Source organism: Panthera leo, chromosome E1, assembly GCF_018350215.1.
Source record: "Panthera leo isolate Ple1 chromosome E1, P.leo_Ple1_pat1.1, whole genome shotgun sequence".
In the NCBI taxonomy this organism is placed as follows: domain Eukaryota; kingdom Metazoa; phylum Chordata; class Mammalia; order Carnivora; family Felidae; genus Panthera; species Panthera leo.
Window position 1 is genome coordinate 15966160 of NC_056692.1, and position 19810 is coordinate 15985969.

At 51.9% G+C, this 19810-nt stretch overlaps 2 protein-coding genes across 5 annotated transcripts in view; one reads left to right on the top strand and one right to left on the bottom strand.

Moving 5' to 3' along the window:
• The first annotated feature begins 1065 nt into the window (after positions 1-1065).
• TIMM22 (translocase of inner mitochondrial membrane 22) lies at positions 1066-8144 on the top strand. The gene is made up of 4 exons (XM_042917293.1): positions 1066-1665; positions 3861-4057; positions 5803-5875; positions 7333-8144. Exons 1-4 carry the CDS (start codon positions 1428-1430, stop codon positions 7407-7409), a joined length of 585 nt encoding a protein of 194 aa, XP_042773227.1. The 5' UTR covers positions 1066-1427; the 3' UTR covers positions 7410-8144.
• A 1786-nt stretch (positions 8145-9930) lies between these two features.
• The window catches only part of ABR (ABR activator of RhoGEF and GTPase), a 183082-nt gene continuing 173202 nt past the window's right edge, over positions 9931-19810 (bottom strand). For all 4 annotated transcript variants that reach the window (XM_042917286.1, XM_042917287.1, XM_042917288.1 and 1 more), the window contains 7 exons: positions 19110-19169; positions 18750-18859; positions 17926-18065; positions 16727-16861; positions 15553-15658; positions 13226-13373; positions 9931-12622 (listed from right to left, as the gene is read on the bottom strand). In XM_042917286.1, coding sequence (XP_042773220.1) covers positions 12533-12622; positions 13226-13373; positions 15553-15658; positions 16727-16861; positions 17926-18065; positions 18750-18859; positions 19110-19169 — 789 coding nt within the window. In that variant the 3' untranslated portion in view covers positions 9931-12532. The remainder of the gene's footprint in view (positions 12623-13225; positions 13374-15552; positions 15659-16726; positions 16862-17925; positions 18066-18749; positions 18860-19109; positions 19170-19810) is intronic.

Genomic DNA, 19810 nt, shown 5'->3' on the forward strand with positions numbered 1-19810 from the left:
ATAAGTAAATAATTTTTAAAAAAATTTTTTTAAAAGGAGGGGAGGGCACCTGGGTGGCTCAGTTGGTTAAGCCTCTGACTCTTGATTTTGGCTCAGGTCATGATCTCACTGTTCGTGAGTTCGAGCCCCACATAGATTCTGTCTCCCTCTTTCTCTGTCCCTCCCCTGCTTGCTCTCTATCTCTCTCAAAATAAATAAAAATAAACTGTAAAAAAAAAAAAAAATGAGGGAGGAGTCAACAGTGTCAAATGTTGAGAAGTCTAGTAAAATGAGGTCTGAATTAGATTCAACAACTGGGAATCCACGCGGGACCTTCAGAGCAGCTCATTTAGTGGCCTGGTGGGGACAGAAGCAGGGCAAATCATACGCTGTGCTTGGCTGCACAGAGCACTCTGGGTACCAAAGAAGCATCTCTGCCTATGTTGCCTGGCAACGCTCACCACCTCTGTTTGCATTTATGTTTCTCTTAGCTATTACACTCAAATAATACACTGCTGGATCAGTGCGACAGTATGGGATCTATTTTAGTACCATAAAAGCTACTGTAAAAGTTTTTCTGGGTTCATATATAGTACTATTTCACAGTTTACCTTTAGATTCTGAGTTTGCAAGCTGGTAAACACTTTAATTGGTTTAACATAATATAAATCAGGCTTCCCATGGCAATGCTAGCCCTACGTCCCCAATTCCACCGACAACAACTGGCTGGAGGGAGTAGCAGCCTCAGCCTTGAGCTCTCCATCTGGCCATTCGCCTCCACCTCCTACCATCCTTCCGGTTTTTCTTATACTTGGCTAGCTTAGCTCATTTGTTCACTCATTTGTTGGGCCCTTTCTCTCTCCTCAAAGGTTTAACTGTCAAACAAAACATATATTGCATACATTTGTACCACGCTTTCACACTTATTTACAAAACACCTTCCATCATTTACCTCTCACAACCCCCTTCTTCAAGGAATGATTAGGCTCGAAAAGCAGTGGCGAGGCGCGTGCGTCCCCTGCCGTCACTCCGGCGCTCTGCAGCCTCTCGGGCGTGCTACCGCTCCCCACCCGGTCAAGAGTTCCAGAGGAGGCCGCCAGGCGAGTGCCCGCGCAAAGCTTCCTGGGAAATGCCTGGCCTACAAATCCCGGTACCCCCCGCGCAGTAGGCCCGAAGCAGAGGGTGCTTTCTGTGAACTCTAAATCTTGTTTGTCAGTGCCACTGCATACTGCACGAGACCGATTCAGTATTCCCAAGAGGCTTTGGGGGAACATGATATCTCTTCCGCCCGGTGCGCACGAACGGACTTTACTTCCGCAGCTTCTTGGTCTTGCTGGTCGTGGCGAATCTGCCGTTGCGTCACGGTGGCTAGGCGCGCAGGCCCTCAACGGGAAGCTTGCGGAATCTGCTGCGGGAAGAACGCCCGGGTTTCTTGAGCATCTGCAGTCATGGCGGCGACTGCCCCCAGTGCGGGGGGCTCCGCGACTGAGGCGGCGGGTTCCGACGAAGCCCCGCTACAGTACAGCCTTCTTCTGCAATACCTGGTGGGCGACAAGCGTCAGCCCCGGCTTCTGGAGCCTAGTAGTCTGGGTGGGATCCCGAGCCCCACCAAGAGTGAGGAACAGAAGATGATCGAGAAGGCAATGGAAAGCTGCGCCTTCAAGGCAGCGCTGGCCTGCGTGGGAGGTGAGGCAAGATTGGGGGGCGGGGGGAGCATTGGGAGGCTGAGGGCTTGGACGGCAGAGGGGTCTTCTGCCAAGAAGACCACGCGCCTGGGAGGCGAGGAGCCTGTGGACATCGACCTTGACTACACCCCTGTCTCGATCCATGAACTCGAGTAAACCCACTCTAAGCCCTGAGGTTAGTTTTCGCCTCTGGAAATTGGATCAGAGAATCGGTATTGTTCGGGCCGGGGCCTGGAGGTTGGTTATAAAATGGTTGGCTTCGTTCATTCATTCGTTGATTCGCTTTTAAATAAGGATTCTTTCAACAAATTGTCATAAGCAACTATCACATGCTTGGTAGTGGAGGGACAGGGGGAGACAAGACAAGAGCCTGGTTCTCATGAAGCTAACATTTTAATATATAGAGAAACAAGAATGTTGAGAACGACCTGGCAAAAGAGTGCTGCAGACAAACGGGAACAGCAAATGCAAAGGGTCTGGTAGGAACCAGTCTGAAGTCTGAAAAACGGAAAGGCCATTGACGCCAATGTGATTAGATGGCGGTGAACAAGGGGGAAAGACGTCTGGCGTTGGCCCTTTTCTTTTTTCCTTTTTTTTTTGTTTTTTGTTTTTTTCTTTTTTAAACCTTTTGAGGATTTGAGAATGTATGGTGTGCCTCTTGTAAAAAGGTTGGCCACATCTGCAGAGGAGTTGAAATCTCATTGAGAATGAAAGACAATCCAGAAACAAATATGGCGAGAGTTGCAGATGTAAAGTATAGTTGAAAGCAAAGAGAGGGGTTTTGTTTTGTTTTGTTTTGTTTTTGGTTTGGGGAAGGCTACAAGAGGAGGTGAGATTGCAGCTGTTATCTTAAAGGATTGAGAGGATGGGAGTAGACTAAGAGGAAGAGAAATGTCCTTTCAAGTTGCAAGTGGGGTTGAGTATTTGGGCGTTTTGCCTATAGGCATTAGGGCGGTAATTGATGAACTTTTGCCTATAGGCATTAGGGCGGTAATTGATGAACTTGATGACCCAGCACTGAATGTAGTGAAGCAAAGTCTGGTGCTTCGGGAGACCATATAGGGAATTGGCTAAAGTGAAGCTCTGTGAGGCCTGGCCTCGGTCTTTGTTCATCATTGTGCCTGACTCTAATACATCACTTGCATATTTGTTGAAATGATGAATAAGTCTTTGTAGTGCCCCAGGGTGGAAGTGATAAAGGCCCTAGACTAGGATGGTAATTGTGAACGTAGGGTTGTAGAGGAAAGCAAAGAGGCAGTCAGAAATGCCCTTGAGGGGGAGCCTGGGTAGCTCAGTAGGTTAAGCAGCTGGCTCTTGGTTTGGGCTTGGGTCATGATCTCACGGTTTGTGGGATCGAGCCCCAAGTGGGGCTCTGTGCTCACAGCACAGGGCCAGCTTGGGATTCTCTCTCTCCCACTCTGTCTGCCCCTCCCCTGCTCTTGCACACTTACGTGCACTCTCTCTCTCAAATAAATAAACTTAAAAAAAAAAAAAGAAAAGAAATACCCTTGAGGTTTGAAGTGAGAGTGACTGGAAAGAAGGAGCCATAAGTAAGAAAGTCTGGACGGGAGATGCCCATGATTTCATTAAACATTGACCTTGATGTGATGAGAGGACATGTATATGGAAATGCCCAGCAGGCTCAGGAAGGCTCAGGGAGATGGGGACAGCACTGTAGGATTTGCCACTTGGCAGCTTTGTGACCTTAGGGAAGTTATTCCCTGAGCCTCAGTTGCTTCAGCTACAGAATGGAGAGGATAATAGTATGTACCTCATGGGACTATTGTGGAGAATAAATGAAGCTGTGACTATAAAGTGTCAGAGTACTTGGCACATGGTACTCAGTGACAGTTATGAATGTCACCATTGTCACGGGAGTGGTATGCAAAGTTAACAGCTGAACGTCTGAGTATAGACAGAATGAAAGGTTAAAGATTGAATCTTGAGGAATGTTAGACAATGAAAGGAGGAAGAGATCCAAAGGGAGGCCAAGAAGAAGCTGTCAGCAAGGTAGTTCTTAGCTTGTGTGATGTGGAAACCAGGTAAGTGGAGAGCTTGAGTGGCAAGGTGGAGTGAGGGGGCAGCAGGGAGCGTCCTCTTCGCTGGTGGCCATCCAAAATGTGCTATTCGAGTAGGACCTCATTACGGTAACCCAGAAAACATGCCAAAGAAATCTTCATCTCTGTTTGTTTTTAGGATTTGTCTTGGGAGGTGCATTTGGGGTATTCACTGCCGGCATTGATACCAATGTGGGCTTTGACCCTAAGGATCCTTATCGTACGCCGACAGCGAAAGAAGTTCTTAAAGACATGGGGCAGAGAGGGATGTCCTACGCCAAAAATTTTGCCATTGTGGGCGCCATGTTTTCTTGCACTGAGTGCTTGGTAGAATCTGTAAGTGTCTCTGCCTTCTGAGAAAGCCTTGCCTGTGCCATGTTATGACTTCTAAAGAGAAATGCTCTGAATGTTAATTAGAAAGCAGATCAGAAATGTCTGGTACTCGCTAAATTGAATTTCCATTAGTCCATAATGTAAACTTCTCGTGCATTTATGATTTGGGCTTGCGTTATTTTTTACTTCTTTTTGTAAGCTAGAAGTTAATGATTTTATTTTTTTAAGTTTTAAAAATTCTAGTTAGTTAACATACAACGTAATATTAGTTTCAGGTGTACAATGTAGTGATTCAACAATTCCATACAACATGGGGCTCAAACTCACGACCCTGAGGTCAATATTCACACTGAGCCAGCCAGGCACCCTAACAGTTCTATTTTTAACTTTCTGAGGAAACTCCATACCCTTTTCCAGAGTGTCTGCACCAGTTTGCATTCCCACCAACAGTGCAAGGGGGTTCCCCTTTCTCCATGTCCTCACTAGTACCTGTGGTTTCTTGTGTTGTAGATTTTAGCCATTCTGACGGGTGAGAGGTGATACCTTGTTTAGTTTTGATTTGCATTTCCCTGATGATGAATGATGTTGAACATCTTTTCATGTCTCTGTTAGAAGTTGGTTAGGGGGGCCTGGGTGGCTCAGTTGGTTACGTTTCCGACTTGGCTTCCACTGAGGTCATGATCTCACAGTTCATGGGATCGAGCTCTGCACTGGGCTCTGTGCTGGTAGTGCGGAGCCTGCTTGGGATTCTCTGTCTCCCTCTCTGCCCCTCCCCCACTTGCACTGTCTCTCTTTCCAAATAAATTAATAAAAAAAAAAAAAAGTTAGTTAATGATTTTATTTAAAAAAAAATTTTTTTTTTAATTTATTTTTGAGACAGAGAGAAAGCACAAGCTGGGGAGGAGCAGAGAGAGAGGGAGACAGGAACTGAAACAGGCTCCATGCTGATAGCACAGAGCCCGATGTGGGGCTCAAACCCACGAGCTGTGAGATCATGGCCCAAGCAAAAATCAGAAGCTTAGCCGACTGAGCCACCCAGGTGCCCCTAATGATTTTATTTTTTAAATTAAAAAAAATTTTTTTTATAATGTTTTTATTTATTTTTGACAGAGAGAATGAGAGACAGAGCATGAGCCAGGGAGGAGCAGAGAGAGGAGACACAGAATCTGAAGCAGGCTTCAGCCTCCAGGCTCAGATGTCAGCACAGAGTCTGATGCGGGGCTCAAACTCATGAACTGTGAGATCATGACCTGAGCCGAAGTCAGACACTTAACTGAGCCACTCAGGCACCCCTAAGTTGTTTTTTTAATTAATTTATTTTTGAGAGAGAGAGAGTGTGAGAGAGGGAGGCATAGAGAGAGAGAATCCCAAGATTGAGATGCTGGGCTCAGTCTCACGAACTGTGAGATGATGACCTGACCCCAAATCAAGAGTCCAGTGCTTAACCAATTGAGCCACCCAGGCACCCCAGAGGTTGGCTAATGATTTTAACCATGGGACTTATTGGAGAACCAAAGAGATTTTGATTACTTGTCAAATTGTACGCTTGGTTTCTGCACTCTGATACCACCTTCAGGAAGCATCCAAGAACACATTCAAATTAGGAACTATACTTTTGAAAGCAAAGAAGATTAGGTTTCCTTTGGGGAGGGACTAATTTGGCCAGCTAGAAACGCTGTGTTTTTTCCCCCTTAATCATCTTGTCTGGCTTGTTTCTTTGGCTCTAAACTGCACTTCTCCACCCACAGTACCGGGGAAAATCAGATTGGAAGAACAGTGTCATTAGTGGCTGCATCACTGGAGGAGCCATTGGTTTCAGAGGTTAGTAAACAACTCTCACATGGTTTTCTTTGTGGCTTCAGACAACATGCTGTAGTTAACATTTCCAAATGTATGAGTGTTTCAGGGACAGCCCAAGGCATATGTGGACACTTGATATTCTTCCCTCTGAGAAGTAAATCACATTTACTTTTGTATTAACTTCATTTTGGAAACTTCTAGTGTCTAGGTCACGATTTTTCATCTTTGGCACTATTGACATCTTGGACATGTAAATCTTTGCTGGAGGGAGAGTAGGGCTGTCCTTTGCATTCTAGGATGTTTAGCAGTAACCCTGGTCTCTACCCACTAGATGCTAGTAGCATCCCTTGGTTGACCACTGAAAGTGTCTCTAGACATTGCCAGATTTCCCCCAGGGGACAAAATCACCCATGGCTGAGAATCACAGAAGGATCTAGATCTTGGAACTGGGCTCACATTGAAAAGACGGGAAGAACTTCCTCCCAGTAATTCCTGGAATGTGTTGCTCTGCAGGATAAGTACGGAAGCATGGCTAGGTCTCACTCAGCTCCCGAGAGCCCACTTATTCCAAACGGCAGGCCGTGCTGAACTCGCAGCTCTGTGCATTTCAAGTAGCTAAGACATTTTTGTTAATACTGTACAATTGTCAGTTTTAATATTGTATGTAAGTTATACAGTCATGTCTTTTCATGTTGAAGATTCTTAGACTCCTACCCGTGGAAAGCCAGATGTATTGTATGTAAGTTATACAGTCATGTCTTTTCATGTTGAAGATTCTTAGACTCCTACCCGTGGAAAGCCAGATGTCAGGTTGTCAGCCGTAAACAACAAAGAAACCAGTCCCCTGCACTTCTCCCTGTTGGCGTGCCCGTCAAGAGTGTGATATGGGGTGTCAGTGTCTGGACTCTGCACAGTGTCCGTTGCTGGGCCGCTCTCCCCTCTGCCGTGCCCTGATTTACCCAAATAGCCTGCTTTCTCATTCTCTGAGAGGCAGGATGATTTGCTGTCCTTAAAAGCTGCTTTTGCTCCTCTGACAGCCATTTGTGATTTATAGAGTAGCTTTTCCTCTGGTCTTCCCATCGCTCCGCTTTGTCAGGGACTCTGAGAAGCCTGGCTCCCTCTGGGACTGCTTTGATCACCTTCCCAAGAATTTATTTCATAAACAAATCAGGGTAACAGGCTGTGTGCTTTCACTTGCTTCCAAGGGCTGGTTCTCTTAACCAGTTTCCTGCCTGTGAGGGGCTATTTCATGAAGCTGCAAATAGTAATTCTTTGGAGTGAGAAAAGCCAAATGCACACTTATATAAAGCACACTAGAGTAGATTGTATACACAGCTCGTTGAAGTCTTGTGGATCTGATGGGTTTGTTGAATGACTTCGAATGCTTCCACAGTTTCTTGCATTCATGGGGCAGGCACACTCCTGAATGCGGCCTGTGTTCGTCACTACACGTAACGCCATTTCTGTTTGCTTTACAGCGGGCTTAAAGGCCGGGGTCATTGGTTGTGGAGGTTTTGCTGCTTTCTCTGCTGCGATTGATTATTACCTACGGTGAGAGTTATTGCCTCCAGGGAAGGACAGTGCCAGCCCAAGATTAGAGCTGTTCCGTGGAGGGCAGTTTCTGTACCACTCCGAGGCACTTGCTTCCGAGACCGAAGACCTTTGTTTTCCCTCGTGTAGTTGGTGTGGTGAGGGAGCCACCTGGCTGCTTTCTGCCCCCAGCCTCTGAGTGGCCATACTGTCTGCTCCTGGGTTCTAGCCACGCCTAGTGGGGGATGTGCCATGGCAGCCTCTCTCTCTCGGGCAGATCAGGAGTCAGTGTGATGACTTGTAGGAATTAAGCTCCCCAAAGCTCAGTCCTGACCACAGCTGGCCCTCTGGTTGTTTGGTGCTGGGAACAGAGGCGACTGGACGTACACCAGGAAGTTCGGAGCTCCAGGCAGTCATCCATCTCACACGAGGGCAGGGCACGGCGAATTTACACCTTCTCTCCCATTTTGTCATTATGTTTAGTGTTGTCTTTGTTTAAAAAAATTATATTACGGTTTAAAAGGTTGGTTAGTTTTGGGGTGGCGGAGGGGGGGATAATGACAGAGTGAGTCTTTGGTTCTGCCCCTGGAGCCGGAGTTGTCTTGTCCCCTCCTCTTCCACTTCCCATTATAAATAATAAAGGCCGTTCATACCATAAAATGAATGAATAAATAAAAGGTGGTTTATTTTTATTTTCAAATTTCACAATTCCCAAAAATGGTGCCAGGTAGCCCAGAGGTTAAGAAAGCACCTGAGCGTCTGGGTACATTTGATTCTCAGGGCTTGCAGAGGAGTGTTTTCTGAGTTTGTTACTTCAGCCAGGGCCTGCCCTCCAGGAAGCCCAGCCTAGATGTGGCCCAGGATGCATCGGAATTCCACGCATAAGCCCTGGCCTCTTCTAAAAACCCCACGGGCCGCCTGGTGGGAAGGCCAGCAGTCTGAGCCATGTTGGTTTTAGGCTCTGACCGCTGGACCAGGCCCAGCTCAAGGACACAACGTGCGCAGGGTCCCGCTGTGGTCCTGCTAAGTCACAGCAGCTGCTGGTGAAGATCGGCTGTTCACCACCACGCTCATTCTCTGGTATCAGGTTATGTATTTTTGTAAAATACATACTACAGATGTATTTTAACATCTTAGTGTTTTTTATTTGATCTAGTGGCCTTTTTCTGAAAACAGAAGCTCATCCTAATTGTGTGCCCTGGGGCAAAAGAAAATAGGCTTTTGGATCTGCCCTGAGACCTTCTTTACTCCGGTGCTTCAGTGATGACATGAAGGTGATGAGCTCAGGCTCTGCCACTTGGGGGCAGGCAGGTAGGCTTTGTGGGGCTGTATAATTCCAGCCGCCTTCGGCCAGCAGTAACGCCTCCTGTTTTCTACTGCACGCTAACTTCTTCATCTTTTCTTTTTTCTTTGCTTTCTTTCCCCCCTTCTGCTGTCTTCTAGCTCACCCACCCTTAACCAGAATTCACTCAGCTGACGTGTCCAGATGCCCTAAGTGTGAGTGTGTACATGAGTGATAATGTCCAACTCAGTTGGCAACACCTTCCTCTGGCTATGCATGCTGTTTCCTTTGCAATGAGTGTGAGCCAACGCATTCCTGTCCTTATGTGGTGAATTCTATATAATATCCCGTCCAGTCTCACAGGTGTGAGACTTCATTGCCCCTAGGCCAGCTGGAGTATCCTCAGAGGTCTGGGAACAAAAGAGTGTTTCCTATACAGTCCCTAAATATGTCACCTATAAGCACTTTGAGAGCAAGAACAGACACTCCTACCTGGCAGCTGTGATACCTGGCATCTTCTACCAGCCGGTCCAGAAAGTAGGGGCAGATACGCCAAATGAGGACAAGAAATGCTGCTTTCATGACCGCCTTGGACAGATGAGCCCTAGGCTGTCAGTAGCCATCACTTCAATAAGCCAAGCATTGTCCACATTGACTATTCAATCAAGAAAGGAGATGAATAGTTTCCTGTTTTAGATGGCTAAGGAGTCAGTATGAGCTCATAAACCAAACACCAATTTTCAGAGACATCTGTTGCTGATCTCCAGAATAAACAGTGTCCAATGGCTTAGGCTGGTAGGAACCTATATTAACCCTACTGGCTCTCCTAAAGGGAGGCAGGGCCCCCTAGAGGATCCAGCCTCTCCAACAATCAGACTAGGCCAAAAGGCTGCCCCAAAGACGCCCACTTCCAAGGAAAATGCAGAGAAGAGTTTACATAAAATAAGAAAACTCCCCTGGGATGGACAACTTTCTGCCATCTATTGGAGGCACACTGATGTCCAGGTTGTTGGGGCCTTTGTCCTTCATGAAAGGAATTGGTTAGTGACTGACCTGAGACCTCTGTGAAGCACACAGAGGGGGCTGGGCTCACCTCCCCCCAAGGTGCCACAGTCCCTGTAGGCTGAAGGGAAGCTCAAGGGAAGTTGACTAGGTGCACAGATTTCCTGGGAGCTCCCATCTGGATGCAGCTGGAGGAGTTAAAATGTTTAGATTGGTGGTCTTCCCTGGACTACTGAGTATACAAATGTCCACACCACAGGGCTGGGTTGTGTGCAAATGTTGGGGCTTTGCCTTTTTTTTATTAACATTTTCCTCTCACGTGGTTTACATCAATTTATAATAATCTACATAAGTTGAAACAGAACATAGACCAAAAAAAATATATCCTTACCAACTTAATTAAAGTGAAATATTAATGAAGGTTCCCATCCTACCTGTATCAGCAAAAACTGGCCGCCCACAGCCATTGCCAGCAGGGATGGGCATACTGGGATTCCTGCAGCCTGTCAGCTGGGCTCCTGTTGGCACAGCCTGCCCGGCTGGGCACAGTGGCTGGGGATTCTGGGCTGCACGGTCCCTGACTCTCAGGAGAACCCATGGGCTACTTCCTTGATGCAACTTAGTCCATGTCTGGTACCTGCCCCTCCCCACCCTGGGGGTGGAATTTATAAATATTCTGAGCCTTTTGCATTCCTCAGCCCCTGCAGCCTTCCTCCGGTTCTCAAGTTGCTTAAGCAAGTTTGGGGGGTGTGGTGGCTCCCTGATGCTGAGAAGCAAATGTCTCTTGTTTCAGGGAAGTGGGAGGCACCCATTTTTTTGGCTGTAACTAGCTCTAACTGGTCCTCCAGTTCATTACCATTAATTAATGGCTTTTGGAAGCAGAAGCCTTCCATGCCATACACCAACTCCTGAGTGCAGAGACTCCTGGGATGGTCACAAGCTGGGATCTTTAGACTCAAATGGTGTTCTTTCTCCATCTCCTGTCCCAAGGAGCAGGGATCCTCGCTGAACCGCTAACAGGCAGCTATGTATTTCCCTCCTGTTAGGCATTTCTTTCCTCTGATGTGCACAGAATGTGTACCGTTCTGCCCAAGATTGGGCAACAGGTGTAAACAAGATCAGAAAGGGCCCTCCCTGCCTCTCACTGAGCAAACGTTCTACCTTTAGGTCCAGCGAACCCTTCTTTAAAACTCCGCCCTGAGCACAATCTAAGGGAACCGTTCTCTACTTCTCTGCCACATGGAGCCAGAGAGCCGTGTACTACAGCTCAAGCCTAGGAGTGTTCTCTGAAGCCACCTGCCACATGCTGGCAGCTACTGCTCAGGTGGGAGGAGATACCTCTCAGTCCTTTCAGTGTGGAGAAAGGGGTCTCCGAGCTGGGAACAGAACCTGCTGATCCTCTGCTCTGGGGAAGATAGTCAACAATGAAAGTCCCCAGCAAATCCCAGTCCCAAAAGAGGCAGCTGCCCATGACTCCTCATTCCTCCCCACTTCTGGAGTTGCCTAGAGTTCACCCAAAAGGCTGCATCTAGAAGCTGTGGGTGGGTGGGGAGGCAGCACCAGGATGACTGGCTACTACTGGACCTGGACCCTGCCTGTGTTTCCTAGGCCCTGGGGGACACACGGCCTCGGGGGCTGCCCTGTGGCAGTGCTTGGCTGTGGAGGATGTGTAACATCTAAGGCAAAGGTACCGCAAGGTACAAGAGGCGCCAGGAAGGACTGCCTCCTGGATGGAGCCTGCGTGTTTCTAGATACCTGCTTCAGCCATATTAGTTGCCCCCCCTAGAGACCTGGCTCCACTACAAAAGCCACTATAATTCCTTGTTGCTGAGAGCCACTTCCCCCCAACTCGGGGCACCTGGTGCTACATGGCACCCCTCCGAATGTTCAACCTGTCTTGTTTCCTCAGTGGCCCGCCTCCCACCTCCCCTGATTCCTGACCCTCTGGCTCTCTTAATATTGGGTCACTTCTGAGTCTCTACGCTCAAAGGAAATAGAACACCAGGGGAAAAGGAACTGAAAAGCAGAAGAAACAGTGAAAGATGCCTCAGTGAAAGTAGGCAGGAGACAGAACAGATAAACCCCAGAAATGGAGATTGTCAGGTGGAAAATTCCAGAAATCTGCTCTCCAGCTCTGTGCTAAGCTGAGGATTAGTGTGAGTCTGTCCCCTTGTCCAACATTTGCACAGGCAGCAAGGCAAAGCAGGTGTGCTTCCACAGGTAGAGGACAAGGAAAGGGCTGGGGGCGGGGGGCAGCAAGCGGCAGCCTTTGACAAGCCACCATCGCCACCGCCACCCGGGGTCTCCTCAACTTTCAAAGTGATGGAGCAAAAACCAAGGCTGCACATGCATGTGGGCAGGCTGGGAGGAAGTAGAGGGTGGAGGAAACCCGAGGAGAGGCTGCCAGGAGACTGCAATCTGGGAGCAGGGCCAAGAGAGGATAAGCTGGCAGTGGTTACAGAGCGCAAAATAAAAGCCCTTGGACTGGACTCAGGAGGAAAGAAAGTGTTGGAGGAAATGAAAGAACAAAGCAGGCTGTCTGTATGCCCATACTGGGTCGGTCACTACCATTTCTGCATGACAAATAGACATAAAACAATTCCTGAACAGCACGGGGCATTAGACACAACTAGAGGTACAGAGGGCGGGGCCCGGGGCATGGTGGTGAGGCTGGGGGCTGGGTCAGCTGGCTTTGTACAAGGTGGCACGAAAGATGCACATATTCCAGTTCTTGGAAATCTGTGTCCCTTGGAGTCTGGAGTGCTGGGTTTGGGAGTTTTCTATTGTAGTCTTTCAAGTCTGTGTTGGGTCCCCCGGCTGGAGGGGCTGGCTCGGGCCGCCCCCACAGCTGATCCCACCTTGGGCTACACATCGGTAGAGAAGTACAGTGTGTTCCGCTTCAGTTCTGCGAAGGAAATGGGGGGGTGCTGCAGGTAGTAGAGGAGGACCTGGACCTGTGGGGGGACAGGGAAGACTCAGGCTGGGTCCCCGTCCTCCCAGCCTTCTGATCTGTTGGGAAGAAACGGTCCCTGCGCTGGGGTCACCGCTGTGCCGCTCCCCTCCCTGCCCTCAGGCCGCTTCGCCTCACTGGAAGCCCAGCTGTGCCTGCCTTTTGGCGGCAGCAGAGGGCACTGCAGGGCAGAGGGTCAGGGAGCCTGGGGCCACTTCCCCAACCTCAGTCAGAAGCTTCCAACCTGCTCCAGAGGTTGGCTTTGGCTGGGCAGCCCTGTCTCCAGACTGGACTCTGCCCTGAATCTTGTAGGGATTCCAGGGAAGCTTCCGACCCTAGAAGCAATCCTAGAGCTTCTACACATGAGGACAAGACCCCGGATGTTTCCTGTGCCCCTGAGCCTGTCTGGGCCCCTGGTCTAGGCTCAGCCTTTTTTTTTTTTGTCATGCTGGTCCCGAGCCCTGCCTCCCTGGTGACATTCCGCAGACCACCTACCCCGCTGCTAAGGAGGGAAGGGGTGTGGGAGTCTGAGCTGTTCTCCCCGCCCCCCAGGGGAAGCTTGTCGCCCGCCTCTACCAGCCCCAGTTCCGGGCGGTGCTGGCGGTACCTGTGCCATGACGTCATGGGACCAGATGTCTGCAGCCGACGTGAGGTGTGCTTTGCTCTCCACTTCTGAGGGTCTCAGTAACGTGGGGCCAAACACAGTAGCCAGGTTGTGAAGGGACATTTTGTTGATGGGTTCCTTCTCAGCAACCCTGAAAGGGTTGGGGCAGGGGAGAAAAAAGAAGTCATTTCTCAGCAGCTGCTCAGAGCTCCAGACCGTTGGCCCGAGCTAGAAGAACTGGAAGGATTCCCAGAAGGTGGGTACTAGCCTCCCTCTCCTAGGGGTGGGGACCTCTTGGGATGGAGGGACTAAGCCAATGGACCAAGTCTCCAGCTATGTCCCTGCACATTCCTGTATTAGATTCTAGCTCGTGGGCCACCCCTTGATGGTAAACTGCCAGAGCCAGAGGGCCTGCCCCAACTCCCTTGATGATATTACAGATTCAAGAACTTTATAGTAACTCATACTCCTCACGGTCCTTTGGGCAGGAACTATCATCATCTCCAGCATACAGATGAAGAAACCAAAGGGCAGAGGGGTTAAGTGACTTGCCTGAGGTCACACAGCTAGCAAGTGGTAGAGCTGGGATGTGACCCCGCGCAGTCTGCCTCCAGAGCCAGTGCTCCTCGCCGCTCTGTGCTCTACCCGTGATCGGTGAAGCTGGAGTGCATGGCCCAGAGGAAGAGCCACAGTGTGTGGGGCAGTGGCAGGGGCCAGAGGTAGGGAGCCAGTGCTCCGGCAGCAGTCACTCACTAGACCTGAGGTTCTTTGGCTGTGCTGTGGCAAGAACCACCCTAATCCCAGACGGACCCCAGGGGCTCTCCTCCCATGCCTTTCCAGAAGGGTCTTCCTCATGGGACCCCGGAGTTGCCTCCCTTTGGATCGTTCTCTGCCTCTCTTGCATAAGAGGCCTCATGCTCTGTGGAAACTTCCCCTGAGTGGCAGCAGGGGCTGCCACCCATGGTACTGGCAGACCCAGTACCACCCAACGCATCAAAGAGGCGCTGGGCCTCCCTCCCTGAGCAGTGCCTCCTCCCAGCTCCCAACTATACCATCATTCCCAGCCTCTGGGCAAGAGCCACAATGCGCATGCTGACTGCTTTGGAAACGGGCAGACAAACACTGCCATGCCAGGAGGCAGCTGTGCGGCTGGCCCAGCCCCCTCAACACACACACACACACACACACACACACACACACACACACACACACCAGCCAGGGGCCCAGATGTGGGAACAGACTGTGCCCAGTTCCCAGGGTGGAAAACCTAATGAATTTTCCCTTCCCACTCCTTCTCTGTGTGTCCTCCCCACAGTGCTCGCCAAACTATGGGAACTGGTTGGGGCTTCGGTCCTGGCCAAACCAGAGGGAAAATGTCTCATAATGGGAAAAACAAGACAGCAGCCCCAGGCGTTTCCAGGTCTCTGCTGGCCCTCTAGAGCTGGCCTGGCTGAGCTGCAGCCCGGAGCCTGGGCCTGAGGGCTAGAGCTGAGTTCAGGGAGGAGCCGGCCCTCGGCATGGCCCCAACTCAGGAGCTCCCTGGTCCTGGGTGACAAACAGATTTAAGGGACACCAGGACACTTTTTGTCCCCACTTACACCTGGACCAGTGCTGGGCTCAAAGGCAAATGGCGGGGACACCGTGAGGGCTGGTTTCAGTTCGGAACTTTGCAAGCATCAACTTCAGCAGCTCCCGGTTAGAGCTGACTACAGAAAGGGCGGGGGAGACGGTGGGGGTGGTGTGGGGGTGGAACTTAGTTTAGGACTGGGGACGTGCATTCTAAGGACAGAGTTTTTGCTAACCCCAAGCAAATCCCTGTGGACTGGGGCTCGGTTTCCCTGTTAGGTGAGGTGAGGGTCAAGACCAGTGCATTTCAAACTTTTTTGACTGTGACCCACAACAAACACACTTTACATCCGAACCCAGAACACGTGACCGCATGTAATCGAACAGAACCACAACATGCACGCTTACTGCCCACAGCATGCCCTATGCCGTCTGTTCCGTTCCATTTAAAAAATGTTATGGTGATTGAATGACCACTAACTGCAAAATCCATCTACAGTCCCTGGCTCTGACCCTGCCTTTCTAAGCAGTCTATGGCCCATACCTGAGGTCACTATTAGGACCCAAGTATTTCTCAAAACAGAAGAATTTGAGGGCAAGAGTTTGAAAAGCAAACCCTCACCCTGTTAGGGATGGCCCAGCAGAGGCCAGCGCCCATGAGGAAGAGCTGAGAAAGGGGGTCTCCCCCAGTAGATGTGTCCTCCCCAGCAGGGGCCTGCCCTGGGCTCCCTGCTCCCTCCCCCAATTGGGCCCCTGCTCATTACCTTTTCAAGTGTTCCAGCAGGAAGAGGAAGGTGATGAGGTTGGGGTCGGGCAGGGTGCGGAGCAGGTGCATCATGCAGTTTTCCTTGGCAGCAGGGTCTGACAGGGCTGGGGAGAAAGCAGGGAGAGGCTGGAGCTCAGCTCCCAGGTGGGCAGGCCCGAGCCAGCGCCCCCGTGGTCAGGAGGCTATGGGACCCTGAGGGAGAGCCTGGGCTGCCGTGCTCCCCTGAGGGGAGCAGACCCTGTAGGAAGGGCCTGGTATCTTCCCAAGGGTGGGCTATTAACAGCTAGTTCCTACAGAAGCCCCCACCCATGACCTGTAACTCAGTCAGGAGGTAGGCTGGTGGGGAGCAGGCACCCTTCCTCCCCTTACCACGTGGGCCTCTACAGCTCTTGCCATTCCCCATGCCTGGTCTAGAAGGCTAAGTTTAAAGAATGATGATACTGGCACGAATGTTTCCTCTCTTTCAACTGCCTCTGATGCTAGAGCACGGCAGTGAACAGCCTTCCCTTCCGTGGGGCTCTTCACTTCCTGCCGTGGCTGAAGCCCTGATCTTCTCCTGAAGGATGCAGGAGGGAGGAGGCAGGAGGGTGGAGGGAAGAGTGAGGAGGTAGGAGGGAGGAGGAAAGTGGTAGGAGAGAGGAGGGAGGAATCAGGAGGCAGGAGGGAAGAGTGAGGGAGAAGGCAGGAGGGATGCTCCCAGGCCTGGATTCGCCTGGGTGGGTGGAGGCTGGAGCCCTGCTGGCCGAGGCCCTCAGCCTCCACCCACCCATGGCATCAGTGAGAGCGAGGGAGTGCTCCTCTGGAAGGCTGGGTTCCAGCCATCTCAAGTGCACTCCAGCCAGGCTTGTCCTTGGCTCTGGGATGTTGGCCCTGACCACCCACCTCAGGGCACATTTCCCCGGATGCCTGGCTTTCCAGCAAGGAGGTCAGTATTCAAGGAGGAAGCACAGAGGGCAGCCCACAGGGGCAAGAGGGGAGAGGGGCAAGTGAGCGAGGGTCCACCTCTGGATCAGGCCCCAGCAGGTCACACCTCACCCTTTGGGCCACTCGGTCACGCAGCCCCGGAGCACTGGGCAGACCAACAAGCAAGGGAAGCCACGGATCTCTTGGTCCTCACTTTGCGGTCAGGGAAGTCTGGCTCAGCCCAGCCCTCGGGTCCCCCAGAACCTCACCGATGCCCTCCATGAAGGCTGGGTAAAGTCGGTCTGTGAGGAGGGGCTCGGGCAGCTCCCGGAAGTAGAGCTTGAGGGTGCCGGCGATGGCATTGATGTCCATGTCGCTCAGCATCAGCAGGATGTCCTTGTTATCTGCAGAGGAAGTGCGCAGTCAGGTCTGTGGCGGCCTGAGCCCCTCTCTTCCACATAGTCCTCATCTGGGCGTGTGGGCCTGTTCTGTCCCACACAACACGGCCAGGGGAGCCCCCCACCCACTCTGTGTCTGCTCTGGTCTCCCCAGGAAGGGCAGGAATGTAGGTAGTGCCCACAGGTGGTCTGTGACTCAGCCCCGGGGTGGGGGTAGGAGGGGAGCACAGTTCACCATCCAGAGTTTTGGAGCCACATTCACACCACATGTCAGACACCCTCTTTGGAATCTCCCCACTGCTAAGCCTCTCTCTGGAAGGCAGTGCACATTTTTTACACCTAAAATCATGTTCTGACGAAGCCTCAGCTTCCAGGTTGCACAGGGGAGCCATGCCAGCACATCCCCAGCCCCTCACCCCAGGCTTCCTGAACACAGGCCCCACCTCAGCTCTCATGGAATCAGCACTGCCCGGCCAGTTCAGATTTCCTGACTATTGCAGTGTGAACCAACAAGATGAAGGAAAGAAGAATCAGAAAGGTCAGGACCCACCACTGAGGAGTTTACAGGGCTAGGGGAGCAATGCCCCTCCCAAAGGGTGCTCAGGGCTCTGGAGATAGCAAAGGGGAGCCCGGGCCAGCCAGTTCGGGCTTAAAGCCCTTTAGATTCCTTACAGCCCACCAGGCACCAGGGAGCTGGCAAGAAAGCCAGGAACACTGGAGTAAGAAAGATCTGAGTTTCGGTCAGGCTCAAACCTACAAGCTGGGCGATCCCGAGCAAGCGACTTGGCCTCTCTGAGCCTCAGTTCCTCACCTATGGCAATGGATAACAGATTGGAGGGGAGGAGGATCACAAGAAAATACAGGTGGAGTCCTTGCTTTAGAGACTCCGAGATGACCCACCACGTGCCACATTGGACTGTGATTCACAGACCAAGGCTCCTCTGCCATCAGCTACTTAGGGCCTCTCTGTGGAGAAGGCTTCCAGTTCTTCCAGGCTCCCCTAGCAGGTGGCTGAGCCTCTCAGAGTGCCCTCTGCCCACCACTGCCCAGGTGGGGCCTACCAGACTCACTGGCATCAAAGACGGCCTTCAGCGCCTGGATGTCGGTGGCCACCCCTGATATCCGGTAGATGCCGACCTCCTCGATGCCCCTCTTCTCCACCTCCTCCACACACTGCCGCACGATGTAGGGCACCTTGGAGCGCTCCCGCCTGGTGGGGAGGGGAGGGGAGGGGAGGGGGTGGTAGAGGGCCTCCCCGTGATGGCTACGGGTAGCCCCAACTCTGCGCACCTTGGCCTTGGAGGGCACTAGCCTCTGGCATCAGGGGGTAGGGCCCAAGAAAGGGCTAAGAGGCTGTGCCACACACACCCCACCCAGCCAGCCCAAGGCCTGCCTGCTGAGGGACAGCAAGGGACAAAGGCAGGAGGAAGGCTTGGGAGAGAAGCCCAAAGACTCTGAGAAAAGAATGTTCCTTAGAGCACAGATCTCAGGTTCAAATGCTTACGGGGGACCAACAGGGAGTCCACTGAGGACTCAGGTCCTCAGGTCCTGGGAAGGGGAGACAGGAGGTGGCGGGCAGACGGGCGCGTCCCCCTTCCCGAGGGGCAGCAACCCCTTGGAGTCCAGCCCGCTGCTGCCAAGCCTCAGTGGTCACAGCCTCTCGTTCATTACAAGAAGCTGACAGCCTGGGAGTCTCACAATCTCCCAGTGCTCAAATGCTGGCTTGTTGATCTCTAAAGCACTGGGGAAGACAGAGACAGACCTCTGCGGGCCACTTTCGGCCTCCAAACTGGCCATCCACTGAGCTGGAGGGTGACTGACTAGGGGCTGACGGGGGCTGGCAGGGGGCCCGGGCACTCATGCCAGCACTCAATATGCCGGAGGCGGCACCTACTTAGTCACCACGCTGATCTTCACGCCGAAGACTCCAGTCTGCTTTTTGGACGGGGTCCTCTTTAGGCTCATATCTCGGCTGGTGAACTTCATGGAGAATTCCACTTTGATCTGGTTGGGGGTACGGCAGGCACAAGTCCCCCGGGGCATGAGTGCCTCCAGAATGCAGGGGTCCCCTCCCCGTAGGGCCACGTCCACCACCCAGGGCTCCCCGCAACACCTGCAGGGTGGGAGTGGGCAGGGTGCCGGCAGTGTAGGGGGGAATGGGCCGGGCTGAGGGGACAGGGGTAAGACGGCACCCTGGGGACAGCAGCCAGAGGCCCACCCATTGTGCAGACATTTCCTGTGTCTCTGGGCTCACCCCGTTCATCTCAATCACATCCGTGTGCCAGTTCTTGGTTTCTACAGTTTGTGGATCCAACTGCAGAGAAAGGAAGAAAGAGAACATGAGTGAGAGGGATGCAGATGGCAGCTCAGGGGCGAGCCAGAGCTCTCTGCTGGCCAGCAGCTGCTCATACGCGGGCGACATGGTCAGGAAGGCAGAACTGGGGCCTGAGGCTTCTCTTGAAATCAACCCTTCAGGGAGGCTCCAGCCCCCGGCCCTCCTGTCTGTCCTGGCTAGTAAAGGACTCCCCTACTCCGTGAAGGAGCCAGGACAGACTGGTAGGCACTCTGGCCCATCACATCTCATTCGTTAGTCACTACCACCCTCTGAGATGGGTATTAACACCCCACCTCACAGACCAGAAACCGAGGCTCACAAACAATAGGCAACTTATTCAACTACCAGGACTGGGGTGGACGGGAGGGTCTGTAGCCTGTGCACATGGAGGTGCTGAGTGGGAGGCGGGAGAGGTTAGGGGGTCTGTCTCAGGGGTCAGGCTGCCTGGGTCTGAATCCTGGCTCTGCTGCTTCCAGGTGTGTGACCCTGGGAAGTTTCAACCTCGGCTAAGCCATCAGTTCCCTGCAGCAGCCAGTAGCAGAACCTGTCTTGCCAGATTGTTGGGAAGACTGAGTGAGATAACAGTGGGTGGGCAGCTGGCCCCCAAGGAAGAAAACACT